Source organism: Monodelphis domestica, chromosome 5 (assembly GCF_027887165.1).
Source record: "Monodelphis domestica isolate mMonDom1 chromosome 5, mMonDom1.pri, whole genome shotgun sequence".
Taxonomy (NCBI): domain Eukaryota; kingdom Metazoa; phylum Chordata; class Mammalia; order Didelphimorphia; family Didelphidae; genus Monodelphis; species Monodelphis domestica.
In genome coordinates, this window is record NC_077231.1 from 89,984,874 (window position 1) to 90,007,948 (window position 23,075).

The 23,075-nt window shown below is 38.7% G+C and overlaps 1 protein-coding gene across 5 annotated transcripts in view; it reads right to left on the reverse strand.

The window, feature by feature from the left end:
* Nucleotides 1-3,634: 3,634 nt before the first annotated feature.
* IGF1 (insulin like growth factor 1) overlaps nt 3,635-23,075 on the reverse strand; it is a 119,860-nt gene continuing 100,419 nt past the window's right edge. For all 5 annotated transcript variants that reach the window (XM_007503328.3, XM_007503332.3, XM_007503331.3 and 2 more), the window contains one exon: nt 3,635-11,078. In XM_007503328.3, coding sequence (XP_007503390.1) covers nt 11,019-11,078 — 60 coding nt within the window. In that variant the 3' untranslated portion in view covers nt 3,635-11,018. The remainder of the gene's footprint in view (nt 11,079-23,075) is intronic.

A 23,075-nucleotide genomic window follows, 5' to 3' on the forward strand; every position in this document is an offset into this window, starting at 1 on the left:
CCACATATACAATCCAATTAATCTTAGAAAGCCTAGTTATAATACCCAATTCTAGGGGGCATAGTGGTTTTAGCACTAGATTAGATTCAGGAAGACTGAGTTCAAGTCCTGCCTCTGACCCTTACTATCTGAATAATCCTGGGAAAGTCATTTAAACTCATCCTCAGTTTCTACATTTGTCAAATGGAGATTAATAATAATACCTTCTTCCCAGGGTTCTTGTGAGGATCAAATGAGACAATATACATGAAGTGCTTTGCAAATCTAAAAGCATTATGTAGCCCCAGATATACTCCCTAAATATTTTCATGACCCATCTCCTCATAATGAGACAGTTAGTTGGTGCAGTGGATAGACTGCTCATCCCAAAGTCAGGAAGACTCATCTTAGTTCAAATGTGACCTCACACACTAACAAGCTGTGTGACCCTGGGCAAGTCATTAAATCTCATTTGCATCAGTCCCTCACCCTATAAAATAAGTTGGAGAAAGAAATGGCAAATCTCCTTGCTTTCTCAATGGTCTGAGGAAGGGGAAGATTGAACAAGTTATAGTATATGAATATTATGGAATATTATTATGCTGTAAGAACTGTTGGATGGCATGACTTCAGAGAAACCTGGGAAGACTTGTAGGAACAAGAAAAGGAGGGAAGGGAGAGAATTTGGAATTGCAATGAAAACAAAATTGGAAAAAAAAAGAAAGGTAGGGACTAATGTAAGATACATTGTAAAGGAAGAATAAGTAGGACTTGCAGACTATTTATGGAGTCAGTGATGGAGAATGAAGCAAAAATCACTCCATTGTTGGAGAGAAATAAAGAAGAGAAGCAGATTACTGTTTTTGAAAATTTGGGGGAGAATTTGGTTTTAGATATGCTTAATTTACCATGACAGTAGGCTCATCCAGACTGAATTTGTCTAGGTGATGTTAACATGACTAGAGTTCATGGAATCTCTTAATAATAGCTGATATTTATTTAATGCTTTCAAGTTTATAAATCATTTGATATTCATGTTCTCTTTTGAGCCTTACATTTATGAAATAGGTGCTGTATTTGACAGCATCTGTGATTTCATTGATGTAAGGAATATCCAGTGAGGAAACACCCTTTACCAGAATAGAACAACTCTTGCTTCTGCAATTTGTAATTTTAAGAGAGTGGCCTGGGGCAATGAGAATAAATGACTTGCACAGTCATTTACTTTTGTCAAAAAAGTAATTTGAACCCGGGCCATTTTGACTTCGGAGCTTGTGCTCAATGTCTTCCATGCTGCCTTTTAAAAATCCTTTGATTATTCTTATTTCATAAATGAGAAAATTGAGGCTCAGGGAGACTGAGTGACTTGACCAGAGTCACACAACTGATAAATATCTGAGATAAGATTCCTGTCTAGACCTTCCTGATTCCAAGTCCAATGCCCAATCTACTTTTTGCCTTTATAGAAATAGTATTGGCATATTTTTTTCCTGTCTTTTCCTGGGGCTATGTTGATTACATTCTCATGTGTGGTTTGAAATCTTATTGGCTCCAAACCTGTATTTGTTTTGGGCTGCTTAGAGCTTAGTGCTAATGAGTCCCAGGTCATGGTTTGATCACCATATGGGCCTAGTGAGTTTCATGCAGAGAGAAACTCTGCTCCACAGGTCACAGACTTTGCCCTGAATCCCATTCACTCGTCTTGAAAATATGTACCATTAATCCTGAGGGGATTGAGTGAGAAAGTGTGAATAGTTGAGTTCAATTCATCATGGCTACTGGAAAAAACCAATAACAACAAAAAACCCACAACAGCTCTGGTCAGTTGAAACGTCATGATATATGAAAGATATTCCTTCATTTACTTTTATGGGGGAATTAGATAACAACCAGAAGATGAAGGGTAGGTACTTCATTGTCCAAGGTAAATTTTTTCAGAGAAGCCAGTACCTGTTGGAGTGACTTACTGCTGTACTTTATATGAATTCATGCCACCTTTTCCTTATGGACCTGCTATTCCTCAGATACCTTGAGATTTCTTGGAAATGAGCACTGACACTGGAGTCAAGAGATGTGATGGAACATTGAAGTTTACCTCTAATGCTTACCACCTAGGTGGCAAATTCCTTGACATCACTGGACTTCCATTTCTTCTATAAAATGAGAGTTGGACTAAATGGTTCTTGAGTTCTTTTCCATTTCTAATGCAGTGACTGTGATATCCCTGGGCCTCAGTTTCTTTGCCTGTAAGATGAAAGGTCTGGACCAGATGGCTTTTGCTGTCCCTTCTAGCTTTAAATCTACACTTATGACATCTCTCTGGGCCTCCGTTTCTATTTCTGTAAAAGGAAATGATTAGACTCATAGACCTTTGGAGTCCTTCCAGTTGTGAATCCATGAACCCATGTAATTTTCTCAGGCAACATTTTGGAACTCACAAGAGTCAAATCTTTCTCTGGATATATTGTCTTATATCAGATTTACCTACATTTCTGTTTTCAGTGATTGCTTCAGGTTTTTCAGAATCTCAGCATAGGTTAAACCAAAGAACATTTAAAAGATGTTATGAACCATCATTTTTATTAGACTTCACAGAGGTATAAACTTCCCATACAAATACATTAGAAAAATGCTCTCTAATTGCCATCCTTCCTAGGGTTTTCTGACAGTAGACTATGAAGTTGATGAGGTAGTTCTGTATAATCTAAATCCCCAAGATGTGTTAACTTTTGTATCTAGTGAATGACAAAACTCTTTGGGGCGGTAGATTTATGTGAACCTTAGGTAGTAGGAAGCACCAACCCCTAGACCTGAATCCATGCTTTTAAAAGTACTGATGGGTTAATATTATTTGAGCTAAACTTTAATTGATCCAAGAAAATGGTGTCTGCTTGGTCTTATATCATTTTCCAGAAAATGAGATTCCTTTTGATCACATTTCAGAGGTTTCTCATGATCCCAAACCCACTGCTGATTGACACAGAAGCTTTGATCTGCTTCATTTCTATCTGGCGTTAGTTCATCTCTCTTTAGGCAGCCTGGTGGTTCCCTACTGCTTGGGGCTTATCATGTTGGTTCCCAACTCAATGTGACCTTTAATTGGTTTTACTCCTTTTGCAGCTCAGAACTCCCAAACTCAAGCAATCCAGCAGCCTCAGCTTTTCCTTATAGCAGACCTATGCTGACACTTGACATTTGGCCTTAATGTTTCTGCAAGATGGAAATATTGTTTTACTGAAATATGAGATCATAGCCTAACTTCCATCTACCATATAAATATATGTGTGTCTCTATGGATGTGTAATTTGTTATATATGATATCATCCTCTAATGGGGTCTTATGTCAAGAACTGCAGTGCTCTAGCATGGGCTAAACATCATTCATCGATTCATTGTTGGATTACATTGGGTTGTTGTCTGATAGTTCCTGGGACTTTATTATTAATATATATGTGGCATGATTTGTATAGGTTCAACTGAACCATTCCCATTGGCACACTTTCATTTCAACAAGTGATTGATTTTGGTTTATGTGTAATTGGAGTTCTCATTTTGCTTAATTGTTATATCTACGATCGTTGAGTTTATTGACTGATGTTATAGTGGAATTCTCAAGGAATGACACGTTACATCAATATTATCCAAAACAGACTGATTAATCAAACATGATTAATTTTAATGTAATTACTAAAGAAAAGGAAGATAATATCACTTTATTATGTCTCTCTAGCCGTACATTTTCCAAATATGCTTATTACAACAGTAAATGAGAGATAATGATTCAGTTAGTTACATTTTTAGAAGTCATCAGGATCAATATTCTTTCACCATAAATGAACTGAATAATAATTTCAAATACAATCAGGATTAATTTCTTGAAAAATATGCTTTTTTTGTATTTTTTTTTGTTCTTTTTAGCTAAGACAGATATCATAATGAACTACCGATTGCCATTTTCAGGTTACAAAGTAGCAGGGAAGGTATGGGTTCAGTGCCAGGGGGTCTGTTTAGCACACTTGGCCTTATAAAAGTGATAAAAATATAATGAAGCAAAATGCCAGATAGAACCATAGTCCTCATACTTCATTAACTCTCCTTATCCAAAGAGGATCTTGTATAGTGCTTGGAGCCCTTGTGTAAACTGAATGCATGCTAAGTGACATTGGAAAAAGTTTTGCTAATCATACTCTGAATAGGAATTATAATGATATCTAGCAAAAGGAAAATGGCTGGAAAATAAGTTGTGTTTGAGAGGCACTCCTGCTGGGTGATTAGCAGCAGATGTAGTTATTGTAAGAGTGACCAGAGATGGCAGAGCAAAACAAGATTAAACGATTAATGGAATCAGGCTCTCAGGTGAGTCTTAGGAAGGGTCAAGATAGTTCCATTACCATGGTTCCTAGTTTCAAGCTTCTGTATATCAGTGCATTTGGGGCAAAAGATTAAAAGTGACATTTATAATTTTCACATATGATCCATATATGCAACTAAAAGGCATGCAAAATAAGAGAATTGTGGATTGTGTTTTACAAGATGGCAGGTAGGTTTCAGTTGACATGCTCTAACAAAGATTCAATGTCTTTAGTTTGCAGTTAGAGAATGGTGACATATGCTCTTATGTCTTCCTCTTGTCATACCTCAGGGAGAGTCTTAAAAAAAACAAACAAACAACAAACCCAGATACTTTTTCCTTTTGCAGAAAGAAAAGAATAATAAGGACAAAGGAAAGGAGAACATCTGCTCACACTTGTGACTCATTTATAATAATGTATGAAAAAGGGACAGATACAAAGAAAAGGTTCAGCTGGTTGTTCTAAATGGTAACTTCTAGCTCAACATTTCTTGAGTAGTCTGCCCAGCTTTCCCAAATACCACCAAAGGGACCACCAACATGCTAAGTGGAAGGGGGAAGGGGTAGGAAGGACAATGAAAAAGAAAACAAATGGAAACTAAATCCAAACCTCTATGCTTTCAACATGAGGATTCTTGGTTATCTTGTTCACTATCAGATGAAAATCTTTCTGTACTAGATGTACTAGAACTCTGGCCATTTGTTCCACTGTATATTTTTTTTTTTGGTAGGAATCACATAGAAAAAGCTGATATGTGTCAGATTCTAATCTTTGAAAGGAAATCAATAAAAAAAAGAATAGCAAGAAATGGCAAGTAAAGTATTATAGGATTAAATATGTGCATTGATTAAAAAAAAAGCCAAGGGAACAAACATTAATAGATTTCTTTTTATGCTTTTCTCAATTAAAATGAATCATTTGTGGTCAGTTTCACTGAGGCCCAATCTAGACTTTGTGACTATAGATGTGTATGATTGATGGGGGGAGGAAGACAGAGGAATTGCGATGGTTGAATTTTGAAATCAATGGCACTGAACAGATTTGCCAGTGGGAAGACTGGGAAGAAGGCATGGCACTTTTTGAGCTTGCTTTGGATGGGAAGCAGTGTTTTCATAGAGAGCCAACCGTAGCAAGTACCTCTCAAATAAATTAGTACAATTCCTTTAATACTAAAAAATAAATGCAAACTATCTTAAATAGACTGATTATAACTTCATTAAGTCAAACATACATTTTTTCCTAACTATCCTATAGTTTCAAAGACTATTTGGGTTTAACTTACTACCCCTTATTCCAAAAAAAAGGAAAAAAAAGATGAAAGAAAGAACTGAGTCATTTTTTTTGCACGTTAAGATAATTATCAAGACAAAATAAAGTTTAAAAAAAAACTTCACAGATTTTTAGCCATATCTTTCAACTCTTTCTCATAAGTTGTCCTCTTTACCTTTATCAGTAGATAAACTATGTCTCACATTGGGAATGCTATGTGGCCTGGCTCCTTGCAAAGATGAGAGATTTTGCTTTCTATAGGAGTAAGAGCTAAATGCTCCTTGAGATATTTAAATGAAGGGTGAACAACTTCCATGAATGAGGAAGTGCTGAAGCATGTCATTAAGGAGAAAGGGGAAATGATATTCTTAGCAGTGACTGCACATCCCCACCTATACCCCTCATTTGCTCCTCAAAATCTTTTGACTTTCTGCCCTGGGAGCAGATAACAGGGCAATCACGCCTTGATTGTGCCTCCATTTGAGCTCTGCCAGTTCACCTAGAAATTCTGTTCTTCATTTATGTTTGTGCCTTGAGCCAAGGTATTTAGTTGTCTTAATATCCTGATGAGTTTTCCAATTTCAAGAGCCTACAAAGTCATGGAGGGCTTTTGCTGACCTTAATGTCCAACTTCTACCCCCGCCCCCAAGTTAACTGTTTGGAGGCTTTGCTACTTGTGAGTGATAAAAAAAAGTTGAAAGGTGATGGCTAGACCTAATTCTATTTCAATAAGCCTTACATCTATAGAATCATTGTTTTTTTTTAATACTTTAAAAAAATATTTCTATGCTTTCTTTTGTGTTTTAGTCAAGTACTTTCTTAAACAAACAATAGCACCACTTTGGCATTGCCGGCCAAATCCGTAAACAGGAAAGCAAGATGGTCTGCTCTGTACTCCTCTATAAGCCTCCTAGGAAATGTATTTGTTCCTATGGAGACCCTTGAGCCTTTGGGCATAGGGGACTTCCTACATACCAGCAAACTAACCCCTCGTGGGCAGGGGTAGTTTGGAAATGGCTCCTGCATAGGATTTTTTTTTTTAATTTTCAGAAACTGATCAGGGAATTAATTTGTGCTCCAAATGCCACCATGAAGCCTCTAGAACCCTCTAGTGTATTCTAGACTGGTAAGTTTAAGTAGTTTTTCTGTACCAATAGGAGAGAGAGAGAGATTCTGATGTTTGGAAAGAGGACCACACCTGTATTTACTACTGAGCTGAACTGGGCATTGGAATCCCTTTTTTGGATGATGGTTACAGAGTAGCATCATAGTAAAACGTGAGCTCCTTCAGGGCAGGTTCGCTCTCATTTGTGTAGCTGTGTCATCAGCACCTAGGAGAGTGCCTTGCACACCATAGGGCGGTCTCTAGTTCAATCTTCTTAACACACAAGTAGTAATTGGCAGAGTTGAACCCCAAACTCTTTCATTTCATCACATTGATCGAAGCAGATGTCAATTAGGCTCTTTTGCTTTGGGCAATCTCTTCCTGTGGTATTTATATGTATATATTGTTCTTTCTCTTCCAGTATAAAATTAGTAGATGGAACAAAGAAACCACTAGCTGGGGTCTAGCTAACACCCAGAATATCTTGTACCATCCTGGGTCAGGAGACCCAGGAATGGCCCCTTGGAAGTTCTGCTGGAGGCTGGGGAATTTAAACTAATTGCATTAGTAAAACAGCTACCATGATAGTCTTTTTAGGGAGAGAGTGTTGCCCTTCCTCAGAGAGTCTGTCACTACTCCCTCAAAGTCCAAGATTAATCTTTTGTACAACCTCCCATGCTATTGAATGCAAGTCTAGTTAAATCAATAAAAGTTTCTTGACTGGAGATAGATGGATACTGTTCTCACATACAAAATGACATTTTATCAGATGTGTAGTATGGATAGTTTGTGTGTGTGTGTGTCTTTGTATATCCAATCCTTGACACATAAGTAGGTGCATAATAAATGCTTATTAACTGATTGATGTTTTATGGTGTCTCCCTTTAAAGAATATGAACTCCATGGAAATAGAGACTGTTTCATTCTTCTTCTTGTCGTTATCATCATCTTCCTCTCACTAGCAACAAGCACAGTGCCTGGCACATAGTAGGAGCTTAATATGTTTTTGTTGATTAATTGATTGATTTAAGAAAGTATTTTAAGTCTATTGCTAAGGAATTAAAAAAAAAATCATTCCTCCTTCCCTTTGTTCTCTTTATAGCTTCCCCGTTCAAAAAAGCACACATTATAGACTATTTTAAAAATCTTTCTAAATGAACAGATTAGTGTAAGATTCACTACCTTATCTACCCAATTTCAGTTCAAAAGTTTTTGCTTCTAGGTATCTAACTCTAAATGGGGAGGGAAGTATTTTTCTGTTCTTTAGCAGTCACACTTGGTATTTAATGACTGACCTTGACAAAATATTTGCAAAGTGTTTTTCTATACATGACCTCCTTTGATTTGAAATAATGACCTCCCCACTCTGGGGAAAGTGTATTGACACTGAGGGGCTTATAGTTCGAGAGATTCTCTTCCTTTGTTTCCCAACAAAATGACTCAGTGGGCTGAGGAGCCCAAATGTTCTCTTTCTTACAGTATTATGTGAACATACGAAGTGCATAAAGGCGAGATGGGCCCCTCACATGAAAGAGAATAAGATTTGTAAGAAAGGCCCGAGAACTCAGTGCTTTTCATGGAAGTGGAGGAAAAAGATGTGAAGGCCGACTAGTTCATGTGCTTCACCATTGAGGATATTCTTGCATTGGGGAATGGGATAGACTCAGTGGACCTTGAAGGTCTCTTCTAACTCTGAGATTCAAAGAGTCTAGGAATATTTACAAAGCCCCATTAATGATACAGAGGCAGCATGACAAGACTTTTCACATTATGACATTTTTTTTCTCTTCCTCCCCCACCCCAAACAGAAATTAATGTTTTAAAGAGCATGGTGCCTGGCACACAATAGGAGCTTTATAAATACTTGCATATTGATGTTTCCTTGGGAATAAAGATTTTCTTAGCCCCTTGTTTAATGTCTCTGTTAGATATAACCAATAAGCTTTAGATTATTGGGAGAAGAATCAGTGGAGGGATGCTTGAGTGCACCTTAGGGAAATAGCTGACTGTGGGACCAGGGCCTAACATCACCAAATCAATGTGCTTCAGAGCAACCTTGAAAGTCATAGCCACATTCTTGAGGATCTTAGGAAACCAGGACCCATGAGCTTCTCTGGGCCAGTTCTCCATGCCCACTTTCCTAAGACCAAAGTTCTGTGGCAACCCAGAAAGTGTCTGTGGAATATTTATAAGAGATTCCTGGACAGAATTTTTTTTTTAATGGAACAAAATTTTCTGGCTGGCCAAGGAAATGTTTTAGAACTTACTAGCTACCAAATTTAGTGAAAAGCAGTTGACTTAAAAAAATACATATATAGTGATGCATGAGTCAGAGCTTAGATGAAAATTTATTCAAGACAGTTATTCTATGATTATTTTATTAGACACTGTTTAGATATTTTGAACTATGGGATACATGGGCCTATAAGGAAGGATCAAATTTTAAAATTTCAGTATCTAGATGATTATTTCATGCACCAGAAGAGGCATTTACTACATGGAGATTGTCTGCCTGAAAGAATCATTGTATCCTGAAAATTTAAGCAAAGTCCTCTTCTTCAATGGCAGAAATTAGGCCAAATTCATCTTTTTCTCTGTTTTCTCCTCTTCTCTCTCACTTTCTATTTATCTTTGTGTATGGAAATAAAAATGCACAATTCTATCCAGTCCTCAAATCTAACATATCCTATGTGCTTTGAAATAGTTCTGAGAAGCCTGGTGAGTTATTAGCACAGCCTCCCTAATGTTCGAGTAATTTGTGAATGCATCCTATTGTTATGTTATTGTCACCCATACATAGGATTCCTTTCATTCTAGCAAATCATTTTTGTGTGGTAGACTCTAGACCCTTTTCTTATTAATCCTCACACCACTCCTGTGAGGTAGGTAGATGACAAGTACTCTCCCCATTTTGCAGATGGGGATACTGAGGCACAGAGTGGTGAAGTGACTTGCCCAAGGTCACACAGTGGTGAGTCCACAGCAGAGCCTGAGGGTAGGGTGAAAAAGGGATCATTTTTTCCCCAAAAAATTGAGAGGAAAGGAAGAACTTCTAACTCTCAATCCTCAACACTATTTGCTAAACTGTTTTCTCTTTATACTCTCTCATTTAGAGGGAGGTAATCATTCTTGGTATCTTCATTTTTCTATCATTTTTAGAAAAAAAAGTTTTCGATGGGTGGGGGGAGGAAGTATATTCTTTGCTTTCCATCAAAAAGAGACGGATTTTTCAATTCTTTTTGGCTTTGTTCCTCTCTCCTTCATTTCGCTTTCGCCAGTTACGGTTTTGGCCTGACTCCTTCATATAACAAACTACAAAATAGCACCATTGTACTAGAAAACAGAGTTGTACGTACGATTTGAGAATATTCTGTATTAACGATATGCTAAATTTTACATACTGCTTTTATATGGGAAAAAATAAAAGGAGAAATTACTTAGATTACAGGAGGAGACACTGAGCACTCCAGAGACTACTATGCTTTGGGACTTGGGGCTACAACAGAATTTGTTTCACCAATTGTGTCTACTGGCTTGTGGAGGAAGAGCAGGCGGGATAGGGGTTGGGTGAGGAAAGAAAGCTTTGCCTTTAAACTAAATGAATCCAACCCATATTTGGTCCAAGTGCCACAGATGGGAAGCTGTGTGTGTGTGTGTGTTTGGAAATCTTGTGTGTTACTTTCCTGCTGGGGGTGGGCTACCGAGAGTGTTTGCATTGTGCAAATGGAAGGGAAGGGAAAAGACAAACAGACGTTATCTGACACTGTTAAAACAAACAGCCCTGTTGTTTGTTAAAGAAGTGCAAATAAAAATAAAACGCTCACACACTCACACTCTCTCACTCCCACACACACACTCACGCTCCCACACACACTTAGACAAGGCTGGTGAATGCGCTGCTCTCCCAGCCAAGGGTTCATAGATCGATTTCCGAGCAATTGCATCTATGGAGGCCCGTGGACTTGTGGGCTTTTGAGAAGGAAGGGAATAGATTTTGCTTTGTTTTTGTTCAGGAGAGAGTAGAGCAGGGACAGGATCAGAGAGCAACACAGCAGCTCTGGGAAGGTGTTTAGCAAGGGGTCGACACTGGTCTTTAACATTGGAATGTTTGCTCAATCCGCCCCCCACCCCCACCCCACCCGACCCCTAGGGAGAATGCCCATTGTTTGGCTATTTCATCAAGCTTATGAAAACAACCGGTGTGTTTGTTTGTTATTGTTTTTAAAGTCTTCCAATGTTGGACAAATAACTTATTTACAGAGAAGGATCCCGCCGAGGTGGCATGTTCATTCTTCGTCCCTGGATGGCGGCTCTTACATTCTGTAGTTCCTGCTTCCTGAGCTCCCTCTGCTTGCATTCTTCAAATGGATCTCCTGAAAGGGAACAAAAACAATCGGGCTCAGCTGAGCACAGGGGAGTTCACGAGTGCCTCTGACCTCACTGTGGGTGCAAACCAATTATGTCTTCCGCTACTCAGGTGCTTCTTTCACTGCCCTCACAGGTCCCGGTGTAAGAGGCTCAGCTCCGAGAGGAGGGTTTGGCCTTCCAGACGCCTCCGGGGATAGGGAGTAGACCTGCGATTTCCCTGCTAGAGAGAACTTCCAGGGAAGAAAGTGCCGGCTACTGAAGCAGGCCAGCACTTTCTCAGCAACTGATTTTCAGAAACTTGCCTATAGAAGTAATACGAAAACTTTTTTATCTTAAGACCCCTTGACAGTCTTTAAAATTATGGAGGAAAGTGGAATTGCGTGTGGGCAATGGGAGGGGAGGGGAAAGGGGAGAGAGGAATAGAAAATGATTTTTGTAACCAAGGAATAATGTTTGAAATTAAAAAAAATATATTAAAAAATAAAATTATAGAGGAACTCAATGGGTTTTTGTTTATGTGGATGATAGCTATTGAAATTTACTGTAGGTCAAAAAGTCTTAGTATTATCATGAAAGTAATTTGAATCTTATAGATCCTCTGATGAGTGTCTTGGAGCTCTAGAAGCTCCTGGACAACATTGGATCTCTGGCCTAGAGCACTGAGAAGTTAAGTGTCTGGTATGTGTCTTGGGCAGGACTTGAACCCATCCGGGTCTTACTTGCCCCTGGGTGTGTTCTCTATCCACTGTGCCACATAGATCCTGACCTGACCCAATATAGCCATAATTTCAACTTAACAAACATTTACTTAATGCTTATTGCGTTGGGAATATAAAATTCAATTCTGTCAAATAGCTTATATTCTATTGCCTTCCATTTACTTCATCTACCCATCTATCCATCCATTCATCCATTCATCTATCTACCCCATTTATGAACATTGCTATTTCTGACACATTCTAGGCACTTAATAAATGTTTGTTGATTGACTACTGCCAGATACAAAAACATAAGTAAATAGACAAAAAAGAATTTATGAAGTGATTTTAAGGGAAGAAAAGATTAGTAACTAGGGTGCGGTGTGTCTCAAGTAAAAGGTAGTACCTGAGTTGAACTTACAAAGAAGTTAGGAATTCTGCATGGCTAAGGGGAGGAGGGAGTGTATTCTTGACCTGGGAACCACTTCCTATTGCTAAAAAATGTCCTTGGGATAATCTTATGCCATATCTCAATGGGGTATGTTTACTTTGGGCTTTTACAGAGGAGAGATTTTTTTATTTAGGAGAGAGAAGTGCTAAGAATCAGGAAGGTTATAGGAGTTTTTAACCTGGGATCTATTAATTTTTTTAAAAAAAATTGATTGTCTTTCAATATAACTAGTTTCCTTTGCAATCTGGTATATTTTACTTTATGCATTTAAAACCATGATTCATGGAAAGGGTCCATAAATTTCACCAGACTAATAGTTCCAGGACACAAAACAGATTAAGAACCCATAATGTTCTGATCCCTTTCCCTCACTTTTCCTGACCATACACTGACCTGACACTAATGAAATTATTGGTTTTGTTCCTATCTCTTATGTATATAATAAAGAGAGGCAGTGTTGCTTAGTAGATAGAGAATTAGCCATAAAGTAAGAAAGACATTGGTCTAAGCTGTGCCTATGTGACCTTTAGGCTCTCAGTGAGGCAGACAAATCATAAAGAATAGAAACTGGAGAGAAGGTGCTACTCTGCCTTATGAGAGGGAGTTTCTTTACTGGAAGTTACAAAGAAATCAGTCCTAGTCCCTTCCTCTTTCCCCAATTTGTATAGTATATAATCAAAAAATTAAGCATTGGAGGGTCCTTCAAGGTCAACTAGTTTAACCTCCTATTTGAAGTATGACCGCCTTCTACATATCCTTATCATCTTGCACACATTAATAAGTGTTTTCTATTCCATTCCTCTCTACTCTTACTTCATTCCATTCTCTTCAAGGGACCAGCCAGCTTCTATTTGAAGGTCTCCAGTGACTGAGTATTCATAATTCTACAAGATAGTCCATTCATTTTATGTTATGATCATTTCTAATGACTAAACATTCATTACATTGATCCTAAATTATCTCCCTTTAAATTTAACCCAGGGGTTCATGCTCTGGGGCCAAGAAGAATATGACCAATCACTTTCCCCTAGTATAGCTCTTGAAACATTTGAAAACAGTGATGACTTTTCTTTAATGCCCCCAACATGGTATCTGAAATTATTATTAAGTGAAAACTGAAAATCTCATGGAATGTTAAATCTGGGAAGGTCCTCAGAGATAATTTAATTGAACCCTTTCATTGTATCATTGAGGAAATGGATCCCCATAAAGATAAAATGAACTTTAGGGGTAGGATCTTGAAAAAGCAACATGATATCTATGGGGAATTCTGCCTAGTGGTTCAGCAACATAAGAATCTAAGCAGCCTACTTTATGGATTGATCCTATCCTGCTAGTTAGCAATTTTGCATGCCTTCTGAAAAATGGTCAGGGAGTTGTTATTATAGTGGTTATGAATTTGTGAAGAATGGAGGAAAAAGAGAAGAAATCCTTTGGTCAGAATCTTTATAATCAGCCTCAGGCTCCTAGACATTGAAAACATGCAAAAGCAAGAGCTTTTCTTTGATCTTGTCAGCTGAAGTATGTTGTAAAGATGTAAAAAAAAAATTCCTCTCTAAAGGATGTTAAGAACAGCAATATGATAGCATATTGAGAGAAAAGGGTGAGGCAAGAGAGGGACAGAGAGACAAACAGGGACAAACAAATTAAGAGAGGGAAATGAGGGACAGGCAGAGAGAGAGAGAGAGAGAATTATCACCATATAATAATTACTAACAAGGGACTAATATCTTTTTCTTCCTATACATCCATACCTTCAAGAGAGACTTTTCTATGAAACAGATGCAAGACTCCTTAATATAATAGAAAAAGCAAGTTAAGCTTGATTTAGAGCACAGTTCTGCTAATTACTACCAGTGTAGTCGATCTTGCTATGCCTCAGTTTCCTTTTCTGAAAAAGGAAGAGGGTGGTGACCATGAAAATCCTTTTTTGAATCTTGTTTCCAGCTCAATGACTGATCCCTAAAATAGTATAATCAATATTAGATTAATCAATCACTAAGCAGTTATAAACACCTGCTCTATGCCAGAAACTGTGGTAGATACTTAGGAATCAAATCCAAAAAAGAAAGACTTTCTGCCCTTATTCAGGGCCTAAAATTGGAATGAGGTGGTGGCATAAATACAGAGGGAAGAGGAGGCCCTAGCAGCTGGGGACATCAAAGAAGGCTACATGTAAAAGGTGGCCCCTCAACTGAGCTTTAAATGTAGCTAAGAATCCCAAAGCAGGACAGTGAAAGGGGATTACATTTCAGAGATAGGGAACAGTTTGTACAGAGGCTGTGGGATGGGAAATATGATTAGGAGGATCCATAGTTGAATCCTAGGATATATCATAGGGCCAGAGATATATTAATGAAAACGACCTCAGAACCAATGTATTCCAATTGCTTTCCTTTTTTTTTAACACCCCCCCCCCCCTTAAAATCTGATTCTAAACATTGGTTCCAAGACAGAAGAGTGGTAAGGACTAGGCAATGGGGGTTAAGGCACTTGTACAGCAATGGTTTTTTGCATTTCTTTGAATTCTTAGTGCTTGGCAAAGTATCTGGCACATTGCTGTGTTTGCCACTTTATGACCCCATTTGAGGTTTTCTTGGCAGAGATACTGGAGTGGTTTGCCATTTTCTTCTCCAGATCAGTTTAAAAATGAGGAAACTGAGGCAAACAGGGTTAAGTGACTTGCCCAGGGTTATTCAGCTAGTAAGTGGCCAGATTTGAACTTGGGAAGATGAGACTTCCTGACTCCAGGCCTCTATCTACTGTGCCATCTAGCTGTTCATCTGGCACATAGTAGGTACTTAATATATGTTTATTGGCTGGTTGAAATGGAATAGTAATTGAAATGTATAAATAACTCAAAAATAAAAACTGTATTATTGAAAATATCTCACATCCAATTTATAACAATATTGGTGTACAAGTAGCAAAATGAATTGATTTGGATGCTTTTGTATGAAATACACAAAAATTGGGGAATCCAAGCACATGGATAATTAATTGTATAACAAATACATAAGGAACCAAATTACTGGTAACAAACACATCACCAAGAAGAAAGTGGCAAGATGTAATTAATGGTATATGAAAATAGTTTATAGAAGATTAGAGTCATTTTTGTTAATGACTTTGGGCTGATTATGTTGATTAGCCTTGGGACTTGGACTTCTCAATAAAATCTATGGGTGTTTCTAGCAATCCATGCAAGGCAAATCACATGGATGAAAAATGTCCATTACCCAGATCATGATACAAATTGGCATGGGCAGTCCATTGAGTTTGTCAATATACATTCCTTGGATAATCATTGCAGATGTACAGTAAGATGGGCCCAGAGTTGGTTAGGAGGAGAGAACAGGAAAAATGATGTTTGGGAAAATATTTAGTGTTTACAACAATCAAAACGCTGATATCTGTGACTATGAATCTTGGAATGTTACAAACTCAGAAGAGTCCAAATGAGGGGCAAACCAAAAAAGCAATGATGTATAGAGATTGAGAGATTGGGTTGCAGTCTGTGAATAATTATGACTTGCATGCAAATTGTGGCAAGAAGGATATAATTGGGAAAATGCATGATCAGAAAATAAGGTGAGCCAGTCAAGGAATGAAAGTAAGAGATTTAGGACAGCACTAGAACTTGACTTTTGAATTCAGGTCTTCCTGACTCAAGTCCAGAACTCCAAGTTTGGACAGACCCTATATTCCCCTGATACTGTTGAAAGATCAGTGATTTCAAATCATAGAGTTAGATTTGGAAGGGATTTTAGAATTTTACAGTTGAGGAAAGTGAGGCTTGATTATTTGCTGATATTGTCCAGGTTTGTACAGCTTGGAAGTATTGGAAGAGGAATTCGCATCTTCCTTGCTTTGTTTGGTATTTTATCTGCTATGATATATGGACTCCCCACATGTTAAAGGATCTGAGGAAGATCAGCCAATACTTTGGTTAGGCCTTCTATGAAGGAATTATGAAAGAACCTGGACAAAAATTACATTGGATGAGGTGTGGAGAAGTCACCATATACATTATTGGAGAGAGTGTTAACATTTATGGTTTGGGTATTGCAGGATTATGGATTTGGGGATGGAAGGGATCTTAGAAATCAGCTCAACTGATTCTCTAATTTTGCAGGTGAGGAAGCTCAGTCACATGGAGGTGAAGAGTCCTGTACAAGGTTATACAGGAGCCTTTTTTATGGTCTGTAAACAAGTTTCAAATTTTATCTCTAAGTAATTCATAATCTCCTAAATTTTGAGCTTCAAAGGGACTTCAGAGGTCAGTATTTTATAGATGAAGAAACTGAACCCCAGAAAGGAGGAGGTGGGAGAGAAAGAAAGAAATAGAGAAAAGAGGAAGAGAAGGGAGAGAGTTAGCTACCCCAGGTCACATAGCTAGTGAGGCAGGAGGACCTCCAATCTTCTAGCCTCCAAGTCTAATAGTCTTACCACTGATGACCTAGCAGGACTTAAACCTGAAATCAAAAGATTATTTTCTTCTCTACTCTCTAAGAGGGTATTAGTTTTAAAACTGAGTGTAAATTTGGTTAATTTAGCTACTACTTCTCAGTCTGTTTCCACAGCCAAGCAAAGACATAGACAACAACTCTTAGGAGCAAAGTGAACTTCTTCCCAAGATGCACATTCCCTAGCCCACAAATATACATGGCTGTGACTGTTCAAAACCAGCTGGAATGTCTGGTTTGCATTTGGCTTGGTTCCTATGGTCTCACACATGCTTTCTTTGTTGCAGACAATGGAAATGATAAAACAAAAGCACTTAGAGAATGTGGGCTCAGTTGTATTTTTTGCTTGGTTCATTGTCTTAATTTAATTACACAGAGTAGTCTTGACAAGGAGTGGCAAGTGCTGGCCATGTGGACAACAACCATCCATGATGGTGCCCACTTTTTCATCCCATTTTTCTGGGTACTGAAACTCTTTCCAATTTGGCAAAGATTATCTTTCTGCAAATTTGTCATTGTGATTTGTAGTCTGCAAGTAGGTGGGTATTTAAAAAGGAAAATAGCAATGAGTTTTAAAAAAAAGCCCTCCATTTTTTAATGACATAAGAGAACAGGTAACCATCCAGGCCAAATTAGGAAGAAGCCGATAATACCTGATGAAGAATACTCTCTATGACTCTGGAGTCGGAAGACCTAGTTCAACAGCCTACCTCTAATATTAGTTTTCCACTCAGAGCTAGGTGGCTCAGGGGATAGAGTGCTGGGCCTAGAGACAGGAAGACTTGAGCTAGAAATCCAGCTGCAGACACTAGCCATGTAATCCTGGGCAAGTCATTTAGCTTCATTTGTCTTGGATTTCTCATCCATCAAATGAACTGGAGAAGGAAATGGCAACTACTCTAGTTTCTTTGCCAGGAAAATCTTAAATGGGGTAAAGAAGAGTCAGACATGACTGAAACGACTGAACAACAAAACAATATTTGCAACTTATATGACACTGGACAAGTCACTTAACCAATCTGGGCCTTAGATACTTAGATACTTAATTTGCAAAATGAACAGACTGAAAAATATGGTCTCTGAGGTCTCTCTCTTTTATTTCTAGATCTAGGAGCTTTTAAGTCACTTTCCATTCCTAGGCCTCAGTTTTCTCATCTGTAAAATAAAGGGGTTGGACTTAAAGGTCCATTCCAGCTCTAGGTCTATGATCTAATGACCCCATAATCTCCCAAATCACTTAATTTTCCTGGGCTTCATTTTCTTCAATTGATCAATCCATGAGCGTTTTATTGGGTTCTTCCTGGGCCTTCTACTAGGTGCTGGAGATACAAAGGCAATTATAGGAAGGGGTATTTCATAAGTAGGCTGTATCAAGTGGGGGCTTTGATCCCAGGCCACTGCAATTTAGAGGGTGCCCCCAGCGTTTATGTTCTTTTTGCAGTGTAGAAATAACTGGATCTATTAGCAAGAATTATGAATTAAAACAAGAAACAACACATTCTTCCTCTATGGGCTCAAGATGACCTGTCCCTCCCCCTTCCTGCTGACTTTATCTTAAAAGCTGCTCTGAAGATATACTCAACACTGCCTGATGCAGCTACTGTCATTGCTATTGATGGCTCTGTATAGAATAGGCAGCCTGTTACAAACAGTGACTGATAGCTCCCAAACCTAGAAATCGAACAGACTTTGTTTGTTCCCCTGGACTCCCCCTGCTAGCTTTTGCCTCAGAGACACACCCCACTTGTCTAATGTAAGGCAATAGGGCAGCATGATAACAGGCCTTCTACTATTCAGAGGGGAAGCCATGATGTTTCCACTGGGCAAACGTTTCCAGTACTACTCATCCAGAACAAGTCAAGTATTGTAGGACATAGTATCTTGGCCAAAGATGGAACCCTTTAGCACTGGGGAAATGTTGTGGGGCCATGGTGGGTGTTTGCACACAGCCTTTGGCTTCTTCCCTAGAAAGACCAATGGGAAAAGGGAACCACTAAATTCTTGGTGGGTCAGCAAATGCCCTAGGCTGTTACCTGTTGAGAGCAATTGGTGGTAGCAGTATCAGTTACTTGTGTGTGTGTGTGTGTGTATGAATGATTTAATGGGTTTGGTATCAGCTTTGGTATCCCTTTCCTCTGGGAGTCACAAGCCCAAATTCCAGGAGGGTTAAGTCAGCTCTTCATCTCTGGGAATCAAGCTGACTGAGTGTCAGGCAAATTATGCATCTGGCCAATGACCTTTAAGACTGAGTTCCTGTCCACTTTACTAGAAACGTTACCAAATGCCAGGAAATATCTGGGTTGTTTGGCAAAGATCAAGAGGTGTGATTGTAAGAAGGTATTTATGCAGGCTTCAGTTATAAGCAAAATCTTGTGTCAATCTATGCCATTGGTAACAACCAAAAACCAAATCCACTGAACCCATTGTTAAGTAATGAAATAGCACCACACTCATTTGGAAGGTTCAAGGGCTAGCAGCCTTAAATCCTTCTTGGTCATCATAGTGTTCAAAGGAAGCAGAAAGTAAAAGAGGCAGATAACCAAGGGAAATTATAGGCTGGGTCAGTGTGTAAATATTGCATCCAAAGTTTCTCAATTGTTAAATGCACTAGCTCTTTTAAAGAACTAAATAAAAGAAACAACAACAAATAAAAATCCCAAACTATTTTCAAACTAGACCAAAGTGTGTTGGATTTGACAACAAAACATATAGATCTGACTTGGACCTCTGCCTGAGAAAACTTGGCAAAGTCACTTCTCTCTGTGCCTCAGTTTCCTCCTTTGTAAAATGAAGGGATGACTTCTAATGATCTTCCTAGATGCTATGGTCCTAAACAAGTCCCTTAGCTACTTCTCTCATGAAAGTATTGCTGTCTCACTGAGGCAGATTTGAGCTTAATATAAGAGAATTTCCAAGATATTAGAGTCATCCCTAAATAGAATGTGTTGCCTTGGGAAATTTAAAAAAGAAACTGGTTGGCTTGGACACAGCAGAGCCTTGGCATAAGTGGTCTTGCTCCATTCCCAACTGGGAGCCAGTTGGATTATGGAAAGCATTATGGAAAGAGTAATAGATGTTCAATTAGAAAACCTGGATTTATAACTCAGCTCTGCTGGATATTAGGATCTGTGTGACGTTAGTCATTCACTGTCTTTTTTCTGGGTTCCAGTTTCCTTACCTATAAAAATGAAAGTGGTTAGACTAGATGGTCTCTATGGGTCTTCCTAGCCCTGATATTCTCTCTACTCAGGGTCTTCCCAGCCCTGAAGGGTCTTTCCAGATCTCATCTCCTAAGAGCTCTCTCAGCCCTGACATTCCACATTTTCCCCAGCTGCATTCCTATGCTATCTCCTCAGGACTCTGACTTCATCAATCTGCCTCTATATCTCAGGGCTCAAGTGGCTGTGCTTGAGGTATCTCAGTATCTGGAGTGAGAAATGGCCCCTACTGATTTAGGAGGATGGGGTAGAGTGGGAGGGAGGAAATCCTGAGCAACACTCTGCCATGCTGGTGGAGGGCTCCATTTAGATTTCATATTCTTATGGGGTGCCATGAAGCACTGAGGAGCCCGGACCATTCAGACTGTTGATTTTATGGGCTGCTTGTTTATTTAGCTTTTTGCATATGTGTTAGATTTTTGACATAAAAAGTTGAAAGACACTGTCTTGCCTTGACTGAGTTATTTTTAGAAGTAGAGAAGGGACTGGAGTTCTTGGTCGTGGCATTTCTAGAAGGAAAAATGCCAGATTTTGGCAACTTCACTGAGATGTGCTAAATATACCCCATCAGATGGTGTTCAGCACATTCCTACCTAAAAACTAGATTTTTGTTGCCTTTTAGCTCCTATCAGGTGAAGCTACTTTTGATACTAGGAGCACAGAGTATAAAGAACAGGTAAATTTTGGTCTTTTATCACTTGCAGTCTTCTTAATATCTAATGTCACTGAGACTCAGTTTTCTCGTTAATAATAACAGGGATGGTAGACCTTCTGACCTCTAAGACCTTGTTTAGCTCTATGGTTATGAGCCTGTAAACTTCTCTAGGCCTCAGCTTCCTCATCTGTAAAACGAGGGGGATGGATGAGAGACTACTTCCAGCTCTAAATTATACTTGGCAGATTTGCCTCATTCATTTGTGGTAAGGGTCAAATGAGATGAAAATAGCTAGTGTTTTAGTAAGTACACCTATTCCACCTCATTTTTTTTTTTGAGAAAATGATTTGTGATTTTACTTGTAAATTCCCTCTGCTGATACAGATCTGTAACTATTCTGCAACTTATCTATTCTTTGAGAGTTGGTGAGTTTACTGAGAATTGTCCATTGTCTCATATTGTTCAAAATATCAGAGACAACACTTGAAGTTAGGTCTTTCTGGCTCTGAGGTTGGCTTTCTATCCATTGCCTTTATAGAAACTTAAGGTTGGCAAAGTAGTTTATTTACATTAGATCTTCTGAGTCTCATAACTACCCTCAAGAACTGTAGGTATTACTGGTCTCATTCAACACATGAATAAACTGAGGCATGGGGAAGTTTAAAGATTTCCCCCCTCTCAAAAAAGTTAGGAGGGAAGATTTGAACCTGTCTTACTCTATCACCCTTTCCATTATTATAGCATTCTGGTTCTTAAAGGAAGCTCTGAGATAATGTTGATGAAGAGTTGAGTAAATCTTAGAGCTGGTAGAAATGGCAACTGTTTGACTTCATTCTGCACCAATCAACCTTCTCTGCTACCTTGTCACAGTTTGGAAGTAGTCCTGGGTTTCTAAAAGCAATGCCAGGGAAGTGCACGTCCTGGCAGACATTCCCAAGATGGAATGGCTTTAGGTATTGTCCGGAGACCAGTCGAATTCAGCTCAGACAGGTTCAACACCAGCTTAGTTGTAAGGGAATGACATTTTTGGACAAAACACCTTTTTATAACCATCTCTTTCCTTTTCTTATTACTGCTTTTACCCGGCATTGATATAGAACCTTAATTCTCTACCCTGCACTCCCCTCATCTCTGTCTCTTAGAATTCTTTGTCTATAACTAATGTGGTTTCCTTCAAAATTTTGTTGAAGCTTGACTTCAAATGAGACCTGATTCTTTCTCCTGCTGAGGGCTTACCTCATATTGATTTTATAGGCACATTTATGTACAGACTATCCCCATCATTAGAATGTAAACTCCTTGAGGGCAAGAATTGTTTAATTTTTATTTTTGCACTCTGAGCTCCTAGCTCAGTGCCTGGCACATGGTAGGTGCTTAATAAATGTATGTTGGTTGGTTGATTGATTGGTTGAAGTATTTATTGTCTCATTTGATCCTCTCAATAGCCCAATGAGTTAAGTACCAGTTTCCAAGGCTCAGAGAGGTCGTGACTTGCCTAGGGTTACCTTGTTAAGCTTTTGAAGTTGGTAGGTTTTGAATACGTGTCTGCTTGACTTGAAGTCCAAGCTACAAAAGGGGTTGCTATGGGCATTGATGTTAGAAGGACCTGTGCCCACAAAATCATTGATACTTGAACTTTTGACAAACTTCTCATTGCCTTGTGGTTCTGTGATCAGCTCCTGGGGCTGGTAGGATTGGGCACTAGAGTCATTCCGGATGAATTATGCATAATACCCCAATCCTGCATTCTGAAATTCCTTTCTCAGCATGGGATAGATATTGGGAGTTTGTAAAGCAGTTTCAAACTTTTACATGGAATAAAAGGAAGCCATGATAAGTAAATGCTATTTGCTTCCATCTGAAGCTGATGGAATGGACTTTCAACATAGATTACTATCAACTGAACTTGGACTTTCCCTGTACAGAAACCAATGTGATTATTCATGCTTCCATTCTATTTTCTACATCATGCTTGGCAACCTTTACCATCATCTCCTAATCTTCCTAGTATCCTTTTGAGTTAAAGAACAAATATCATCACCTCCATTTTTCAGGTCAAGGAATTGTGGGCATATGGCTCATTGGGCAACCAGGAATAATAGTAGCACTTTTCATGTGTTTATATTTAAGGGCTTAAAATTCTCAAAGTGTACTCCTGGGCATCATTTCACTATCTACAAAACTCTATACATGGAGGCAACCTGTTACTATGGGTTAGGAGCCTGGGCTTGGCATCAGGAAGACCTTGGTTCATAGGATGCCATAGGTAGAGACCTAAAAGGGACCTTAGGGGTCACTGAATTCCTCATTTTTCAGACTAAGAAATAGAGGCCCACAGATATTAAGTGTTTTGTCAAAATAATGCAGGGAGTATCAGAGCTAGGATTTGAACCCAGGTCCTCTGACTCCAGAGACACTGCTCTTATTCTCCATTTAAATCCAGACTCTGATATTTACTAGCCATGAGGTGCCAGAGAAATCTCTAAACCTCTACTTACCCCAGAACTCCTTCTG